The sequence below is a fragment of the Tiliqua scincoides genome, chromosome 2 (assembly GCF_035046505.1).
Source record: "Tiliqua scincoides isolate rTilSci1 chromosome 2, rTilSci1.hap2, whole genome shotgun sequence".
Classification (NCBI taxonomy): Eukaryota; Metazoa; Chordata; class Lepidosauria; order Squamata; family Scincidae; genus Tiliqua; species Tiliqua scincoides.
This window is the reverse complement of record NC_089822.1, coordinates 120,966,796-120,986,803: the sequence shown is the minus strand read 5'-3', so window position 1 is coordinate 120,986,803 and position 20,008 is coordinate 120,966,796. Positions and strand designations below refer to the sequence as shown.

The window sequence follows — 20,008 nt, the reverse complement described above, 5'->3', positions numbered from 1 at the left end:
CTCATGCCTCCTCCCCCCAGGTATACATATGCTGTATTAATTCCTTCTGATGAATTTGTAGAGTTGAATCATAGAGCATGAGCATACGAGCATGAGCATGAACATGAGCCTTGTAAAACATATACTATTTTAAAAGCAATGGTGAAATTGACCACATTTGCCACTTCCTTGAGCTGTGAGAGGCTTCAAGAGCAGCCCATTGAAACAGACAAGATTCATTTCAGTAAGTTTCTTTGCTTGTTGGTGAGGGACAATGTGTGTCTTTGTCAAACTGAGGCTCCCAGCAGTCAGTTTCTTGCACCTTTCCTTCTGTGCCACAAGTGCTCTGTTTTCACTGCAAGCCTGGTAGGCAAGTTGTATAGTTTAAGCAGTGGTGTAGCTAAGGGGGTTTGGGGGGTACAAGGCTCTGAATACCATGTCTTTGGGTGTCAAAAAGCCTCCTCGCCACCAAAGTGCAATACCTTCTCCTGCACCCCATTGTGGGCACTCAGAGTGGTTACAAGCTGCTCTGAGCGGCCGACCACTTTTTTTCACATTTTTGTTTTTTTGCACAGAAAGCAGTCAGCCACTCAGAGCAGTGTGCAACCACTCAAAGAAACCTGCAACCCAAAAGTAATTGGCAGTGATGTCATCACATCGCCACAGTTACTTCTGGGTCAGGCATTTGGGAGGTGATGTCAAGAGTCACAGCTCTGAATGCCAGAGGGGCCAGCTACGCCACTGGGTTTAAGGTCACCATCTAGCTTACAATACCAGCCTGCCTGAAGGCTGACAGCAAAGACCAGTCCCTGTTCAGCAGGTCCTATGAAGCCCTAGCCTTAGGGCCGAGCTACACACTGTGTTAAACACAGTCAGCCCTGGTATTTTGGGATGGTGGTTGTAATCACAGCCATGAGAGAAGATGGTGCAATCAGGATAATACCATGGGAGAGGCAGCATTGACCCCCTGTCCTGATCTAGAGAACCTGCCGCCATGGCTACTTGTTCTGGGAAGGAACCATTGAGTGGCACAGTGAAAAGCTGGAGTGGCAGGATTACACACAGTCAACAATAATGTCACTGACAGCTCCTCCACCTCCAGTGAGGGACAGTAGCCCTACAGTCAGTCCAAACCTGAAAGGATTGCCCTGTAATTGTGGCACAGATAAAAAGGAAAAAAAATGATAGATCAGCTTTTAAAAAAATGGGATGACAACAAGAAAAACACAAATGCAATGGTTGGAGATGAATGTTGCCTGGATTCCTGGGAACCGATGAGTAAGCAAATGCTGTCAATACTGACAAAAACAGCTAGTGTGGAAGCCTCCATGCTCTTTCTCCCCCAGCTTTGTTCAAAGCTAAATAACTCCTGTTCTACATATATACCTGAATAAGCTGGCAGAGCCTTGAACTATTGGATTGGGCTGTACCACTGCAGGTGGGGGGTCTACGATTCTTTATTTTTCCCTGTGAAAGAAAAGTAAAAACCAGGCCAGCTAAAAAACTTGTATTTCTAGTTAGGAGGGAGAGGAGTGAGAAGCCTGAGGGTTATGTAAGCGTTTGGAACCTTCAGAGGGCTGAACCTTCCTATAGGCTTGGAAGAGTCATCTTTTAAAAAACTTCCATTAGTGGAGAGTCAGACTTTGTCAGTTACTGTGGTTAGTGTTGAGCTGGGAGCATGAATGCCCACTTCCCTGGATGTGGGGAAACTGGGGGTAAAACCTGGTTTTCTACTAGGTCCAGAGGCAAGCAGCACAATCCTATGCATGTCTACTCAGAAGAAAGTCCCATTATGTTCAATGGTGCTTACTCCCAAGAAAGTGTGCATAGGATTGCAGCCCTAGGGCCCAATCCTATCCAGTCGGCTACTTTCCTTACTCAGGGGAAGGGGACAAATGTCCCCTTCTCCCAAGGAGCCACCGGCAGCTGCCTGGATGCTGTGGCAGCCATTTTTGGCGCCGTGGCAACCCTGTGCGCCGGGCAGCTCAGGATTTGGCCTGTTAGTCACTTAGAGTGAGAGATAAGGTTTCAAGTTCAAGAGTTCCGCCTTTTGTTATTCATATCTCTTTCTGAATCTTTAGTGCCTGCATGTCTCTGTAACTGTTCTCTGAAATATACCCATTGTAGTACATAAAAGGAGCTCATTGAGCTTTACAGTTTCTGGTTCATCTAAATTTGGCCTGACCACTCATCTGCTACTAAACGTGGAAATTATACACCAATGGTGGATGCTTGACATTCTTCCGGAGAGGGGAGCCTGTAACCTGGTTGTGAGGCAGAGCACATATATGATCAATTACTTGGTGCTGTGGTAAGAGAGGGCACGTTTCCATTTACAAAATCTGCAAGTAGAAAACTAGCACATTAGGAGGAACAAGTCTAGCCCAATGCTCTACTGGTGGTGTTCGTTTTCTACTTATAGGGAATCTATTACATAGCAGAGCTTTCAAAAATATGAACTATGCAATCTGTTCTGCTACCTCTCTCTGATGCTTTTGTAGCAGAATCCAAGGTCTTTCGAGCTGTTCTTGCTAGGACGATTCTCTGTTTCTAAAGACATCCTACTTACCTTTTTATACTACCATCTGAATTTATCCTTCTGGAATGACCACTGCTGGGCACAACATTTCCTATGACACCTCACAAAGTATTAATTGAATGCTTGATAATCCCTATGATACATCCCAGAGTTTCATTGGCCCTCTTGTGGCCTGTTGACTGCTCACATAGCCCATTGGTGATCTATTACCATATGAATATTAATCAACTGAAATTGAAATAGTTTTTGGTCTTGATCTTGAACATCCTCTCAGTCTTGTTTTGGATTGTCTGGTGTCTACCTTTGAACTTGCTTGGCAGCTCCTTCTGTATCCACGCAAACAAACCTATGTTTAAGCATAAATATGGACAGAGTCTCGGGACAAAGAAAATGAGCAAATGAGTCTCAGGGCAAACAACAATGGTATTTGTGATGGGGGTCTGTGTTTTTGTTTGCCTTTTGTAATGTAAATAGCAGTTATGCAGGGCCTTAGTCTGGATTGGGGCTATAGTACAGGAAGGAGGCCCCTCTACAGTTGCTATTTAACCCTGGAGAGAAGCTCCTTGTTCAGTAGCTATTTAGATTAAAACGCACATACACCAGTCATGTAATCTGCATATTGTTCTAGTTTAGCTCTCAGATGAACACCTTTTGTGACCTGTCTCTGTCTCCAGACATGTTGCCTCAACATGCAAGGCCTTTCCTTCTCTCTGAAATACTCCTAAGCAAACTTCTTCTCTTTCCTTGTCCAACTCTAGATTCAGAAGGCGTCTTCCATGACATGGACAGCGACACTATTGGCCATTTGGGTGACTGCCTGCTGTCAGCGGCAGAAGCCAACCTCCTGCAGACCCGAGTGGGCAACCCCATTGACCGGCTCTACTCCATGCAAAGCTCCTACTTCACCTCCTGACCATGGGGACATTCCTGGCTCCCCCACCTGATACATATCACTCTGGGCTTAGAAGTGAGGGGGACTTCTTGGAGAAGCAAGACCTGTCTGTTTGGAAGAACTCTTTGGACCTTGCAGAGCAAATAAGGCACTTGAAGCTGTCGGCCATTGAGTCTTGGAGGACTTTGCTACACTGCCTCTCCCCTCCCTTCACTCAGTGTCCTACAGATGGACAATTTCATATTTGTGTAGCTGTAATCATAGCAGTATGTTTGGTGTTTAAACTGTAAGGCATTAATGCTAGGGTGACACACAGGCATCAGAGACTGGAGGCCAGCAAGTCTCCCTCAAGCCCTTGAAAAGAACAAGGCTTCCAGGGTTGTTGTGTGGCTGTTCATGAGATTTCTTCTGCTTGCTGTTCCTTGTTAATTTCCTTTAGCCATTAGCACAACTTAGGACCAAACCACATGTTGTTAAAAATGCAGTTTGGCCCTTCATTTTTTTTTTCAAATTTTTTAAAATTTAAACTCAACAATGGAGGGCCCCAATCAGGACAGGGATGATGGCACATAAGGAGGGGACATTTAACTGTTTGGCAGCATGCCACAGCACTAATATTTGACATGTGCCAGGAGGCAGCCTATTACGCAGCAAAATGGTTTAGGTATAGAAGTGCTCTTTACAAAACCAGATTTATCCTATCTAGATTGGCCACAGGTGCCACTGCTTCCTTAAAGGTAACAAGGTGTATATAGTCTATATTAATCTGCATACCATTTCACAAAAGGAGGTGACAAGCATACCATTTCTTATGGAGCAGGTATGGGGCAGGGGGAGGAAAGGCCACTCTTTTGTGGAAGTACTCTGAAAAAAATGGGATGCCCCTTCAAATGCAAGTCAAGAGATGCCCTGGTTGAAGTATATTTTGATGGGGGTAAAGGATTTACAATCTAAGAGTTTCCCCCTTTTGATGTGGACATATTTGAATGGTCTGCAGACTGTCTACACGTAAGGATAGTGGGTCAACAATATGCGGTTTGACATAGGGGGGCAATCTCAGGCGCCCAGTGACAGTGGCGTACCTAAGAGGGGTCAGCAGGTGCAAGTGCTCCTGGGTGCCATGATTGGGGGATGCCACCTCCCCCCAATTGTGCTTCCTGGTTCCACACCACTCTGAGGAATGCTCACTGCTTCCACTTAAAAAAAAAACCATGGAGGATGTGGGCGGCCCTTGGAGTGGCATGCTAATACACCAATAGTGGTTGTGAGGGTTGCAGACACTATCTGAGCTATTTTGCTCCACTCCAAGCACTGCACATCTCCTTGGCTTAAAAAAAAGCAGCAGAAGAAGTGGGCGGCCCCCAGAGCAGTGTGCAAACACACCAATAATACTGGAAGTAATTGCAGTGACATCATCACATCACTGCAATTACTTTGGGTCGGGGGGGGGGGATGGCACAGAGCCAGGACTGCCACTGCCTAGTGGATGCCTAATATTTTGAAGAGCCTAAGAACAAAATAAATCTCTAATTGTCCTATGTTCACCTCACTTTTCTACCGTAGCCAAGATATAGGGTTAGCTAATCTGTGTAATGCTCCTTTTGGGGGGGGGGGGGAAGGTTTGTTTTTGCAATAAAAAATCAAAATTTTTTTTTAGAAAGGATTAGCTAGATGGACAAATGGACCAAGCACTTGGATTGTAAATTCTAATCACCCACATTCAGTCTTCACAAAGGCACTTGAGACCTGAGCCAGAGGGAGAAGACAGGTGTGATAGGAAAAGAGAGCACACAGCATATCCCTCTACTGCAGGGTGAGCCAAGCTTTGCAACTATAGTGATAGGCATGCATACCAGTCAATGACTAGCACAGGGCCCAATCCTATCCAACTTTCCAGCTCTGGTGTAGCCACAGTGCAGCCCCATGGTAAGGGAACACATGTTCCCATACCTTAAGAAGGCCCCAGTGACTGCTTCTCCACCACATGACACAGCGCACACCCCAAGGGCTCAACTGCACCAGAACTGGAAAATTGGATAGGATTGGGCCCTCAGTTGTCAGGCTTGCCCCTTCTAATCCATGCTCCAGGAAGGCTAGCTTCCTTTTTAATTTTTAAAGTCGTCACACAAAGGTTCATGTCTTTATCATTTTTTATAGGAAATTACTTTTACAGTGCAATACTAAGCACGTGTACTCAGAAGTGAGCCCTGCTGAGTTCAATAGGACTTACTTCCAGGTAAGTGTGTATAGGATTGCAACCTTAACCACACAAAAACTGCCCCAGGAAGAAGGGAGGTGTTCTTGGTGACTACATGGAGAGGTCATCCATCAGTACTGTGCCCAGTTGGCTTCCGCCTATAATTTTCAGTTCATTTGTTTTTTAAGAGCCTAATCCTGGAGAAGAATTGTATGTTTGCACTGAACATATGTAGATGCTTCCAGATTTGTCCCAGTAGCTCTATGCATGTTACATCTGTCTTCACCCAGAGATATCTTGTTCTCTGGAAGCCACAGAGCAGTGCAGGACATATTGCCCTGCTGTAGTCCTGTCTGTAGTCCATGATCCAGTATTTCTCACTGGGAACTAGGGCTGCAATCCTATCCACACTTACCTGGGAGTAAGGCTCATTGATTATAATAGGACTTACTTCTTGCAGGCATAGGATTGGGCCCTATGCATTGCAACATGAGAGTTTTGCACACTGTTATGCAGAATTGTCCTGTGTCCCATTGAATTAGATGAAACAAACTTACAGAAGGGACTGCAAGATTGCCTCCTCAGGCTGAACATAGTCTATAAGTAAAACTGAAGGCTGGACTGGCACAAGCCACTGGGAAAGTCTCTTGCCTAAGCCCCACTGAAATGATTGAAACAAACGGTCTTGCATAGAACATCCTAGTGAATTGTGCCTCCTTCCCTTCCCTTCCCTCCCCTCCCCTCCACATTTGCACTAGATTTGAGTTCTTCAGAGCAAGTTTTCAAAAGCGTTTCTGGGAAGCAAGCTCACATTGATCAGTGCCCTCCAGACGTCAGGCCTGCTGAAATCTCACCTTTTCATGCCTGTTGTGATCCAGTGTTGTGTTGTACTGATGTCTTTGCATGTGCATTTGAAAATTAAAAAAAAGAAAATCAAAAGTCAAGCTTGCCTGACAAATCATCTGCACTTTCACCTCTGAGATTCCAGCTCAACTGGGTGCAATTCTACAAAGGAAGTGGTGATAATAGTGTCTGCAGCCTTTATTACTGAACTGGTACGAGTCATCCTATGGAAATACAAAGCAAGGGCTTATTTATCCTGGGCACTAGTTATGCAGAAAAGCAATCCTTCTGACTAGGCCTCCACAATTTGTGACCGATCACTCTAATACAGGCCATGTATGGCAGCTACCAGAACTTGGAACTGTCCTTTGTCTATACAATGTGAGGAGGAGGATGCTCTGAAGGTGCGGCTGGCCTGACACAGCACATAGTCTCATAGGGTAACAGTATTTGAAAGAGTCCCCTGAAGTAGGGCACAGTTCAGGAAGCACATTCATCTGTGGGATGTTGCAAAAGAGGTCACGATGTAACTCTTGGATGTTACGCAGCTGAGTATGCATCAAGAGTTGCACCTCAACAACCTTTGCACTATTGCAAGGGATTCTGGATAGCAACTCAGATTGTGCACAGCAGGCCCCAAGATTGGCTCAAATGGAAGCAGCACACCCGTCCTTCTCAAAGCCATGTGAAGTTGTTCAGTAGGGATTCCCAAACAATAGTGCTGCACTTCTTGTTCCACATTTCTCTCATATAATCCAAATACTACTACTGCTGGTGTGTGTTATTTCATTGTAACACTTCTTTTGGAGTTAACACACTGTAGGAGCATCAAAGTACAATGCTTTTTTACCAGGTAAAATACAGTTCTTCCCTCACAGTACAAGCATTGCTGACTACCATGTGGAATGTAGTTCTGTTAATGTCATGAAAACCTATTGGCTAATGACATAAATCATGAATTACAACCTGAAACAAGATTAGCTTTTAACACTTTAGAAGCCAAGTGCTCTTCCAACACACTAGTCACTTGTCAAGATTCTTTTGCGCAGAATTGACAACCACCCCAACAATGATACAACCACCATGCCAACAGCAATCCCCTGCCATTTTGTTTCCCCTTTTTATTATTTAGTCATTTTAGGGGCTGGGCACTCCTCCTCTCCAGTACTAGAGTGCGCATCTACTCTTATTTGTGTATTTTGCTACACTGTGTCCATATTTGCAAGCTGAAGATACAGAATAAGAAAAAAAGCTGGTTCAGACATGGGTGCCCCCCATTTACTGCCTCCCAATACAAAGGTGACATGTTATGTTGGCACTTCCATCTGAGATCTCAGAAAGCATGCATAGACCTCCATGTGGAACAGCTACCTCACACACGACCTATGTGTAAAGCAGGAGGTGGTGCACCTGCTCAACCACAGGAAGAGAATCATTGGCCAGGTAAGACTGTCAAGTAGCCCATAAATACTTGATAAATTGTATTTTTGGGAAACATTTTGAATTCTTGGCTCACAATGTCCAGCCCCTCCATTCACCCTCTCGCATGCCTGTGAGCTGCATCTTGGTTTTGGCTGGCTGCAAGCCAATCAAAGCCAGAGTACGTGTGTGAATGGAATGTGGCTCCTGCACCATTCCCTGCCCGTTTCAGAGCGAGGCATTCCATCTCCCCCAAGGAGACCTTCAACACCAAAGGCTATGCTGCTGATTAATGGAGATTCTCAACAGCCAGCAAGAAGTGGGGTGTAAAATGAGGCTATTTTTCTGGATGAAGAATTAAAGGCAGAGCGGGCTATTTGCTTGTTCTAATCTCTACTGCATTGGCAGGCAAGTTCCACTTGAAAGGAGACGACAATGAGGATCAACAGAGCAAGGGTTCTTGACAAGTTTGACTTCATGACTTGGGGGAGTTGAAAGTAAAAAGGAGTGGGATCAACAGAAAACTAATGGGCCTTGATGCTCCCCCTCGAGAGCTATGCCACTCATTTCAAGTACTAATTAATCAAGGTTTATGTTAACTCCTCTGGGGAAACAAGATGGTTTTGTCACAAAAAGGAGGAAACAAAGGTGAGGCAGCCACTCAGGTCCCAAGCAACTTGTAGCCTTGGAACACACGTATGGCTTCCTCTCAGAACTTCAGAGTGCATTAATGGCCACGTTCCAGAGATGGTTAGCTGTGCAATGTCCTACTGGAATCAATGGAACAAATTCGCTGCACTGTCTGAAATCAAAGGAACTTAAGTGAACTGATTTTCTGTACAGCAGAGCTGTTAAGTAATGAAACCCAAGGACAGTGTTCTTAAATGTGCTTCAAAACTGAGCTGATGCTGTAAGACACATAATGCCTGTTTTGAATTTCAATTCTGAATCAGTGCCAGTCCAAAGGGGAGAACAGGGTACTAGTAAGGTCAGGACAAATATCATAGTCCAGAAAGGGAACAGTGGAGAAAGCTTCCCCCCATAGTAGTTGGTACCTTCTGGTTTAGCACTCCTATGTTAAGACCAATCACAGAGAAAGCTGGTATCTACAGCTATCTGGTGGACATGGAGTTAATTCCAATGTCTCTTGGAAGCTCTGGGCTGGGCAAATTTGTTCCTCTGGAAAACAGAAATTAAAATGACTGGCCTGTCAAAGTTGCTGCACACAAAAACACTGTTAAAGTATCTGACACAATACAAGTACTACCCACTTGAGTAACAGCACTGGGAAAAGTCAATACTTAACTTTGGGCAAACTGGACAAAATGTTTGCCCAAAGGGTGAGATGGGAAAAGCCAACTGCTAGAGCGTGGATGTCAAACGTAAGGCCTGTGAGCCGGATGCAACCCCAGAAGCTCTTTATCCAGCCCATATGATAACTGGGCTCTCTCACCACTGCCTTTTCAGCAGTGCCACTTCTGCCAAGGCACTGGGAGGGAAAGATGGATAGAGGCCTTGGAAGGCAAGATATGGTGAAAGAAAGAGAAAAGGAGAAGCTGCCAAGACACTGGGAGACCTCAGTCATCACGCAGGCTGCTGTTTCAGCAGTGCCGCTTCTAGCAAGGCATTACTTTGCAGAGCACCTCTCAGCTGTTAAACTGCAAAGTGACACCTTGGCAGATGTGGTACTGCTAACAAGGCAAACTGCATGATAATTAGGCTCTCCCAAATTCTGAAAATATGACTAAGACTTGTGTATTTTCTCTTCTGTCATTTGCAGCTAATGAGTTCCTAAGTGAAAAAGTGCTTATTTCTAAATCATCAACTGTTTAATCCATTTTTGCCCATCCCACAGGTGTACACATTTTATCCCTGTTGCATATACACAACATTGGGCAAAGTTGTTTAATGCCATCACTTCCTACTTAATAACATCACTTCCGGCCATCAGCAGGCACCACAAATGCTATTTGGCCCACTCTGTGAAGCAAGTTTGTCACTCCTATTCTAGACAATGAAGAAAAGAATGTTGTTTTTCTATACTACAATGAGTGGTAACCATCTAAAGAGAACATCCTAGTCATTCACGTTCCCTGGACTCTTCTTAATAAGGCAGACTACATGGGGCTTCAGTACCCTCCACTTTCCAAGCTCAGAATATCTTCTGAATTCTGATCCACTCCTGTTAAGTCATATACATTTTCCTTGCATAATCTCCAGCCCTTCCCAACAAACACACACACACACACACACTCTTCAGATTCCAAATAAGGTAGTTTGATCTTCACCAGCATCAAGACCTTTAACAGCTCATTTAGCCCTTAGTACCCAGTAACCATGACCTAGTTCTTCCTAGGTAAGTTAACATGTGTCTGGCCTGTACCACTTCAAGCAATGGGTTGCGAGCTCACATGATGGAAAACACCTCCATATGAAACAACCCCTGTACAAAGAAAACCAGTATGTCATAGGAAATGCTAGGTCAGGACCCTTCTCCCTGACATGTCAGCTTGCTACGTACAAGGTGTTTTCTTTGGGAGGGGGGTGAGTAGTATAAAGGTGCCACTTATGGAACCTCTCATCTGCAAGCTGAAAGCCTACATATAGGCTTATCTCAATGAGAACTAGTCTACACAAATCAGGGCGCAAATCTAACCCCTTATGTCAGTGCTTTCTAGTACTGGTATAGCGGTGCCAATGGGATGTGTGCTGCATCCTGCAGTTGGGTGTCACTCATGGAAGCCTCCTCAAAGGAAGGGAATGTTTGTTCCCTTACCTCAGAGCTGTATTGCCCATATGTCAGTGCTGGAAAGCACTGACCTAAGGGATTAGGATTGTGCCCTCAGTTTGGTTTAAGAGTGGACTAATTCCTATACTTTAACATATGATTACAGTAAGGATTCAAATCCACACCAAGGGTGTGGATCAATCTGGGCTAAGTGACACTGGAGTACTAGAGTGTAATCTTGTATGTATGGTGCCATTCTCCTTGCCATTTTTTTGCACAAGGACTGTGCAGCACAGAGTTATAACCAAAGTTATTGCTTGGCTGTGGAGGTAGTGCCCTCTACTGGCTACAAAGCTGGACGCACAATGACAATTTCTACATCTTTTTTCCCCCCTAACCTACCAAAATTGGAAAATTAGGCAGAAAAAATTAGGCAGAGTGTTGTAGAAAAAATCCATGAGCGGATTTAGGGCCCAATCCTATCCAATTTACCAGTGCCCGTGCTGCAGTGCCAATGGGGTGTGCACTGCTTCCTGTGATAGGAAGTCACTCACAGAGGCCTCCTCAAGGTAAGGGAACATTTGTTCCCTTACCTTGGGGCTGCATTGAGGTTGCACCGGTGCTGGAAAGTTGGATAGGATTGGGCCCTTAGGGTGCAATCCAGAACACCACTTGACCTGGCAGTGGACCCCTATACCAGCTCCCAAGTGTCGCAAACATGCCACAAGGCATGTTCACGCCAACTGAGGAGTTGGCTGGGCAGGCCTGAAGGCCTGCACTGTCTCCAGAGGGCCAGGTCCAGCCCCTGTACTGGCCCGAACGGTAAGTTTGCACCAGGCAGCATGGGGGGATAGGAGAGGGTGGTGGGAGGGCATTCTGGAGGTGTGGAGGGGTTGTTTTTGGGTGGGGAGAGGATGGTCCAGAAGGTGGATTGGGCCCTGCAGGGGGGGTGAGATTGGCCATGGCAGGCCATGCTGTATCCTAACCCCCATCCCTGGCCCAAGTAGCCTTACATGGGCTGCTTAGATTTGTGCCAGTGAATTAGCTGGTGCAGATCCAAGTACCGCATGGGGTGGCTGCAGCTTGACATGGGGTAAGGGGCAAAATGTCCCCTTACCCCGAGGTGACCTCCAGCCTGCTCTTAATCTGTGCTGGATACAGCATTGCCACTGTGGCAATGTTTCAGTGCAGGTTCGGATTGGGCTGCCCAACTCTTTTCCGCTTCTGTCCATGGAACAAACTCAGCCAGACCACTGTGAAAATGGCTTAAATGCATACTGTAGATATATCTGTTACCTGAACCTTCAACTGCTAAGTTGTTCCACTAGGACTGAAGAGCCAGAAAAAGAAATTTTTTTTTGGTCGCCAACTCCAATTTATTGTGTGGTGGCTGGGTAAAGTCCAGGTTCAGCGAGATGGACTGCTGGTGGACTGCTTTGTCTTTAAGAATAAAATCAAGGTATCACTTTCAGACTGATGCCGTTTCCATGGTTTATCAATCAAGAGGTACGCCTTAATAAATAAATATACCAAACACAGATGACACTGGTGGCCATGGTTGGGCAAATGATATCCAGGTGGGAGAGAATTCCTTTGTCCTAATCAGACATTGAAGACATGTATTAGGCTGCTGCCGTTCCTGTTAGGTAGCTTTAGTTCAACAAGCACTCAGCAGTATGGCTAGGTTGTTGGTGTTGAGGAGAAGAGCACCATTTCATACTGTAGGGGGAAAAAGGAAAAATAGTACAATTCAAATGAGAGACAGACAGCTTTCAGATCTGTACATTACAATCTTCCTCACACAATGCAGATTCCGAAGTTATTGTGCTTGTTATCCTAAGAACGCAGCTGCACGAACAAACAATTGTCATTTCTACTTGGTGACTGAGGAAAGGATAAGACAAGGTCCCCTCTTTCAGCCTGCCTGGGAATAAACACCATTTGCCCTCCTCCAAAAAAAAACCTGCTTCCATTGGCAGTCGTCCCCCCTCCCTGCAGCAGAGGGACACGTGAAGGTCTGCTCCATCCACTTGGCTAGGATCAGCTGCTACTGACACCCCCACGCCATCTCCCACAGTGGCTCTGATCCCTGTCATTCAGCAAGTTTATTATGAAACACAACAAAAGCTTTAGTATCTGAAATTGCTTATTTTCCTCCCCATTCCTTTTGTATCATCTCTTTTAGTTAAGAAGCCATTATTAATTTAAAACGTAAACCAATTTAGCCAAACTGTACATTTTACAGTTCAATAATCTGTTCTAACAATTAAGTCAAAGTGCTTAAGAGTCCTGGATTTTGTGGGCTACAACACAACAGACTCCTCAAACCAGAACCCTGAAGATATTTGGGGAATGTTAGTAACCATCAACCTGATAGAAAAATCTGGATATCCCCTCTGATTAGGTAATGGAGGTAGAGAGAACAATAAGCTCATACATATTTTGCAAGTTCAGGTTTAGTTTTAAACTTGAAGCCCACAGGGAAAATATTCACTATTGAAACAACACAAGAACTTCAGCTCTTCTCACTCCTTTCAACAATGCTCAGCCCTTCCTATCTATAGGACCTAGAAAGGATTCTCTCCCCTAGTCCTTTAAAATTCCTTGGCTCACTAGCTTTCAGCTGCTCTTCCTTTCCCCAATCCTCAACCAGCCTTCAGCACAGAGTACCTCCCACCCTTAGATCCTCTGTGTGGTTCTCCCAGTCAACCTGAACTAACACTTCCTCTGGAAGCTGTAAGACTTTCCAGCATTCCATGTCTGATCTTTCCTCCTGAGCAGTTAGAGAATTCAGGCACAACATCACAGCAATTCGGTTAGAGAGACAGATGGAAGGTTGCAGGGAGCTTTCAGTTATTGTTCTTACTTTCAACATAGCTTACCCCATTTATGTACACACACACAGACCATGCTAGTATGTATGAGCACAGGACACCAACCTTATGTGGCCAGTTTCACTTGATCCGCACAGAGCAGGAACTGCTGGACGTGCTCCCTGCAGTTCATCACAGAGGTCTGGTTTTGTTTAAGGCACTGCTCAAACGCAGCAAATGGTTCAGCGCAATCACTGCGGATTTTCTGTACAATTGGACTGCAATGTATAAATAGTAGAAAAAAGAGATTACATCTGCTGCAGGAGCTCTACTTTGAATGCTGGGAGACATGACTTGCTTTGAAACCTGGCATGTTTTAGTAGCTAAGATCACAAGCCAGGAGGCCCCCTGTCCATATCTTGTTTCAGACCCGAATCACTCAGTGACTTTACTATCTCTTGATCTCAGTCCCCACATCAGTGAAATAAGGATTTCAGACACAGAACTACCTTACAGGTAAGATTACTGAGATAATGAACATTTGGAACATTCTGATATGCAATCTAAGTCCTAAGGATTTAGGAAGCTATAAGCTAAAGCAGACATGCCACCCCATCCCATTGGGGGTGGGGCATCTCAAGGCCTAGATTAATCTCAAGGACCAAATTTCTCCTATGTGTACTTACCAGCCATTCTGTCTGCAAATTCTCCCTCAGCAATTTTGTCTGGCTCCCATAATGGTTTCCTTTGAACTTGCGTCTCCCCCACACCTCATTCTACCAATCCCACAGCTGAAATTTTCTCCGTTCCTATAGTTGAGGACTGCTGTGCCTTGCAAGTAGGACTGCACAGCTGCCATAAGGTTTGCAAGCAAAGGTATACCCTTCTCATTTCACATAGTCACTAGTAGCTTATGAAAGCTTTATGAGAGCACCAGAACCAAAGAAGAATTTAAGAGGGGAAAAAGAAGACTTCACCATTTCTATCTCACTAATGAAGTATCCAAGATGATAGATGTAATAAATAAATAAATAACATTTATATCCCACCTTCATGTTACCCCCATAGATTTGATTTATAAAGGCTGCAGGGCATGGGGGAAAAGGCCTTACTAATGTAAGCTTTCCACATGTACCCAATCGTGTTTAAATGCACTTCCGATACTTGTTGGCCCATTCAAAAGTGAATTTAGTATGCCAACAGTGCACCCACTTAGGCCATCAAATGTTTGCGTGTTAAATTAATGTGTGATTGGCCACAGGATATCATAAGGGCACTAAAAGATGACCTGACATGCCCATGGAAAGCTTACTCAAGTTGTCTGTATCATATACAAGTCAGACCAAATGTCCTGTTCTATTAAATTAGGGCAAAATCCTAACCAGGTCTACTCAGAAGTAAGTCCTGTTTTGATCAATGGGGCTTACTCTCAGGAAAGTAGGATTGCAGCCTTATACCCAGAACTGCAGGTAGGCTTTCTGAAATCAGTCCCAGTTTATTCATATGATCACATGTGAAAGCTGTGGTCTTTTCCTGGGAGAGTATAATTCCACAAGAGCCATGGACTCTTCGCTCACAACAGGAGAGGAAACTGAGCGCTTTCCACATGCGCTGCCTCCGACGCATTCTCAGCATCACCTGGCAGGACAAAGTTCCAAACAACACAGTCCTGGAACGTGCTGGAATCCATAGCATGTATGCACTGCTGAAACAGAGACGCCTGTAAAATGTTTTATAGATGGTATTTAACGCCAGAGAAATTAGCAAAAATGTACTCTGGGTTACCAAATAAGTGTTGGAAATGTAATGAGGTAGAAGGAACTTTTTATCATATGTGGTGGACATGCGAAAAAGCAAAGGAATACTGGAAAATGATACACAGAGTGTTGCAAGAGATATTGCATTGTGTATTACCATTCAAACTAGAAATATTCCTCCTAAATGTGACATCAGAAATTAAAGACCAATCTAAGAAACACCTTACTGTACATATTGTTACAGTGGCAAGAATATTGTTTGCGCAAAAATGGAAATCTATAGATCTGCCAACTAAAGAAAATTTAATAAACAAAATTTATGAAGTAGCAGAAATGGAAGTCTTAACAGAAAGAATGAAAGAGAGAGATTTAGATAGAGTAAGAAAATATTGGAAGTTTTTTTATGATTGGGTAGATAAATTTAGTTAGATAAGATTGAGTGTTTCGTAAAAGTCAATTTTTTATATTGATAAATATGCGAGTCTTTGTATTGATGATTATTGTGTGTTTTTTTTGTGTGTTATGTTGGAATCTGGGGCCAAACCTTATGTGTAACCTGTGTTCTACCCACCCAAAGTTAAACCTATTTCCTTTCCTATAACTGTAATAAATTAATAATATATATATATATATATATATATATATATATATATATATATATATATATATATATATATATATATATATAAAAAGAAACAGAGACGCCTGCGTTGGCTCGGTCATGTCGTGAGAATGGGTGGTGGCCGGATCCCAAAGGATCTCCTATATGGAGAACTCGTGCAAGGAAAGCGCCCTACGGGTAGACCACAGCTGCGATACAAGGACATCTGCAAGAGGGATCTGAAGGCCTTAGGAGTGGACCTCAACAAGTGGGAAACCCTGGCCTCTGAGCAGCCCGCTTGGAGGCAGGCTGTGCAGCATGGCCTTGCCCAGTTTGAAGAGACACTTGGCCAACAGACTGAGGCAAAGAGGCAAAGAAGGAAGACCCATAGCCAGGGAGACAGACCAGGGACAGACTGCACTTGCTCCCAGTGTGGAAGGGACTGTCACTCCCGAATTGGCCTTTTCAGCCTCACTAGACGCTGTTCCAGAACCACCATTCAGAGCGCGATACCATAGTCTTTCGAGACTGAAGGTTGCCAACAGCAATAATTCCACAACTTACTGAGAAGATGTGCATTTGGCCATGTCGAGTTTGAGCTGGTGACAGTCCTGTTGCCAGGTAGAAGGATTGGCGGCGACACACTGGCCATACTGCTCTGTTTCTTTGCGGCAATGCCGCGCAGTCACCTCCAGTGCAGCCTGCCTGTTGAAGTGGACACACAATACTGTTAAGGTTACTAGGTTTAGTACAGATACTGATTTTAGGGAGAAAGGGGATGTGTGGTGCGATGTGGGAGCACGTAACATCCATACACAAGGATCTTTGTAATGTATAGATCAATGGTTCTCAAATGTTTTAGCACTGGGACCCACTTTTTAAAATGACACTCTATTTTATACTCTGATGGCCCTGCAGGACCCACCAGAAATCAGGTCATAAGCCACCAAGTGGGTTCCGACCCACCGTTTGAAAAACGCTGGTATAGATCCAGTCTCCACACATGCACACACATCACTCCAAGTAATTACAGGCACATTTGCTAGCTAAGAAGAATAGCTTAGAAGGGCATCATCAACCTGGAAGAAGAAGAAGGGCATCATCCTGTTTTTAATTAGGGCTGCAATGTTTTAGCAGACCAAACTAACCAATTAAAAACCTTCTGAATTACATAAAAGGTACCCCTGACTAATGGCATAAAACTTAAAAAAAATTATTACTGTAATAACAGCGCTATAAAGAACTGCAAATGGGAAGTGACATCTCAGAAATGTACTTTTTCCTCTTCAAAATTATTCATATGAAAGCGTGTGCAGGTATAAACAATTATTCAATTCAAATTTATTTGATTAATGAAGTTCATTCATTGTGTGACAGCTTTAATTTTAACATTAACCTGGCAACCCAATGTCTGGAAGAGCCCAGATTGCCTTTCCCTGCCCCGGATTCTACTAGAGTCCCTTGTACTCTACTATCTTAGAGCAAAGATCCTCAGTGTAGCATCCTTTCCTGAGAAACACGCAATAAAGGGAAATAGCAAGTGGGGAAAAGAGCAGAGTTTCAAAAACCGGAAGACACTCCAGAACAGCCATTTTCAACCACTGTGCTGTGGCACACTGGTGTGCCACAAGTGGTCCACAGATGTGCCACCGGAATTTGGGGAAAGGTCATTTATTAGTAGGGCCAATGGGGGATGTGAGCTCCCACTGGCAGCATGGTGTGCCTTGTCAATTGTCAAAAACCTGATGGTGTGCCTTGACCATTTTAATGCCCGGTCAATGTGCCATGAGATGAAAAAGGTTGAAAATCGCTGCTGCAGAAGATGGGACAGCACATAGAGAATGAGAATGCAGAAATGAGAATGCAGAAATTTAAATTTTAATGAGTTTTTAAAACTAATTTAATTAGTTTTTAAATAAGAATGCAGAAAACTAGACTCCCTGGAAGACACAGCCTTTGCTTCAAGCATCCTGCTCCCAATCCTAGCTGACACCTCTGGCTACTAGAACTCTGCACATTCTCAAATGCACTGGCTTTGTCTTAACACATCACCAACAAAATCACGCGTGCTGCGTGCTGAAAGCGGACAGAGAGAAATCTTGCTTCAACATACTGGACCTCAGGGTTCAGGACAGACAAAAGAAAGCGCTTCTTCACACATCACAACATATAACTCACTTTGGGGTTCACCACCAGAAGATGTGGTGTTGGCCACTCGCTTGGCTGGCTTTAAAAAAGTGGATTAGACAAAGTCATGGGAAGCAGGACAATCGACACAGTACAGTCCTTTGCATGTCTACCAGGGACGTGCAGTGGGTGGGGAGGCAGGGCCTCCCCACTGGAGTCCTTCAAAAAGCGCCGCCACCGCTGCGCGTGGGTTGTGGGTGCTTGGGCCCCCACACAGCGGTGGTGCTTTTCGAAGGACTCACCTGCCTCACCTGCCTCCCCACCCACCGCACATCCCTGGTGTCTACTCAGAAGCAAGCCTCACTATAGTCAAAGGGGCCTACTCCCAGGAAAATGAGGACAGCACTGCAGCCTTAGCCATGACAGCTTCCAGGTCCAAGGCTCACAGTCAAGGCTCACACCACCACCTGGCTGAGGCGCCAGCAGAGAGGATCCTCTGCTTGCTGGTGAGCTTCTTTCCCAGGAGCATCTCCTCCAGCTGCCTCTGGTGGGCACAGAGTGCTGCCTTGGACACACTCTGGGCCTGATCCTGCAAGTGGCCTCTTCTTCTTCCAAAGAGATTTCATGGCCACATTCCAACTATTGGCCTCCTTCCCTCCCCACTCCCCTTCTGGAAAGAGGGGACTAGAACCACCTGCACTCACATGCCACTTTTGCTGGTGGAAATGGAACATCAGGTCCTTCCTCGTCGCAGGCTGAACGCGCATGCGTAGTGGAGGGAAACGCCGGCAGCCATGACACCAGAGGCAGGGTGGCAGAGCTTCCGCGCATGCGCAGCGAAGGAACGGCGCCGTATCCCTGCAAACCACGTGTACGGCGGGCTTGCGCGGGGATAGGAAGGCTGGTTGCTGGGAGAGCGGTGGAGCGGTTGGGCGCGCGCCGTGAGCAGGCGTGTTCGGAGCGTTGCCCCGGAAACGGAAGCGCCGAGAAGTGAGGTGGCCGGCGGTGGCTGGGCCTCCCGGAAGCAGGATGGCGGTGGCAGGAGCGGCCGGTCCCGGGCCGGGCCCGGGGGACGAGCTGGTGCAGGACGTAATCCCGTACCGGCGGCGGGCGCGGCTGCTGTGGGGGACGGTGCTGCCCTTCTGCGGGCTCTACCCGCTCTGGCTATGGTTCTGGGGGCCCTGCGCCTGGGCCTGGGCCTGGGGGGCCCCCGCCGGCGTCGAGACGCCCGAGGCCGCGCTGCTCTGCCTGGCCGCCGTCGGGGCCCTGCACCTCCTCACCGCCCTGGCCGGCCTCTGGAGCGTCAACGTCCACTGCCTGCTCTACTGCCGCTGGGTGAGTCGCGCGCCTGCACGGGGGGGGGGCTAACGTCGCCTCCCCCCACCCCCTTGGTCCAAAAGAAGAGCCTCTTCGGCTGGACCAGGCCACAGGCCATCTAGTCCAGACCCCTGCAGCTCCCAGTGGCCCACCAGACGCCTCAGGGGCACACAAGCCCCCAGGAGATCTCCATCCTGGTGCCCCCCCCGCATCTGGCAGCCCCCCTCTAAAACCAGGAGGCTGCACATGCCCCTCATGGCTTGTCACCTGTGATGAGCTTTTGCTCCAGAAGTCTGTCCGTTCTCCTTTAAAAGGCATCTCCTGTGGCAGGGAGTTCCACAGATCAACCACACACTGGGTAAATTAATATTTTCTTTTGTCTGTCCTGACTCCCCCAACGCTTGGTTTTAGCGGATGTCCCCTGGTTCTGGTGTTGTGTGAGAGTGGAAAGAACACCCCCCCCCCCGGTCCATCTCCGGTGCCTTTCACAGTAATCTTGAGCACACAAGATCAGAACCTTTACTGGCACTTAAGCCTGGAGAAAACTTTGCAGAAAACTTTGTGTAAGCCTGGAGAAAACTTTGTTCTACATGCAGCAGTTTAGCTCTACGTTAAAACCACAGCAGCAGAGTCAGGTGGAAAGAAGAGTGGCAGCCTTTGGTTAGATATGTTTCTGATAGGATGCGAGATGTGATGGTCCTTCAGAATGCCTGCCTTATAGAAAAAGAAATGTCAAGGTTCTTATATTTCTGGAAGGTCTTCCCTCATCCTCTTGTGTGGAAGAATTCTGTAATTA

The 20,008-nt window shown here is 45.9% G+C and overlaps 3 protein-coding genes across 4 annotated transcripts in view; 2 read left to right on the top strand and 1 right to left on the bottom strand.

The window, feature by feature from the left end:
• LOC136640793 (LIM homeobox transcription factor 1-alpha-like) overlaps positions 1-3,431 on the top strand; it is a 74,489-nt gene extending 71,058 nt beyond the window's left edge. Inside the window, exon 8 of the mRNA XM_066616119.1 lies at positions 3,277-3,431. Coding sequence (XP_066472216.1) covers positions 3,277-3,431 — 155 coding nt within the window. The remainder of the gene's footprint in view (positions 1-3,276) is intronic.
• Positions 3,432-11,843: 8,412 nt separating this feature from the next.
• On the bottom strand, positions 11,844-18,688 carry CHCHD5 (coiled-coil-helix-coiled-coil-helix domain containing 5). The gene is made up of 4 exons (XM_066617316.1): positions 18,600-18,688; positions 16,333-16,473; positions 13,537-13,688; positions 11,844-12,316 (listed from the first exon to the last, which is right to left on the bottom strand). Coding segments are annotated over exons 1-3 (294 nt in total). The 5' UTR covers positions 18,602-18,688; the 3' UTR covers positions 11,844-12,316; position 13,537.
• A 221-nt stretch (positions 18,689-18,909) lies between these two features.
• The window catches only part of ATP13A1 (ATPase 13A1), a 45,349-nt gene continuing 44,250 nt past the window's right edge, over positions 18,910-20,008 (top strand). For both annotated transcript variants that reach the window (XM_066618549.1, XM_066618548.1), the window contains exon 1: positions 18,910-19,230. In XM_066618549.1, the coding sequence (XP_066474646.1) occupies positions 18,925-19,230 (306 nt within the window). In that variant the 5' untranslated portion in view covers positions 18,910-18,924. The remainder of the gene's footprint in view (positions 19,231-20,008) is intronic.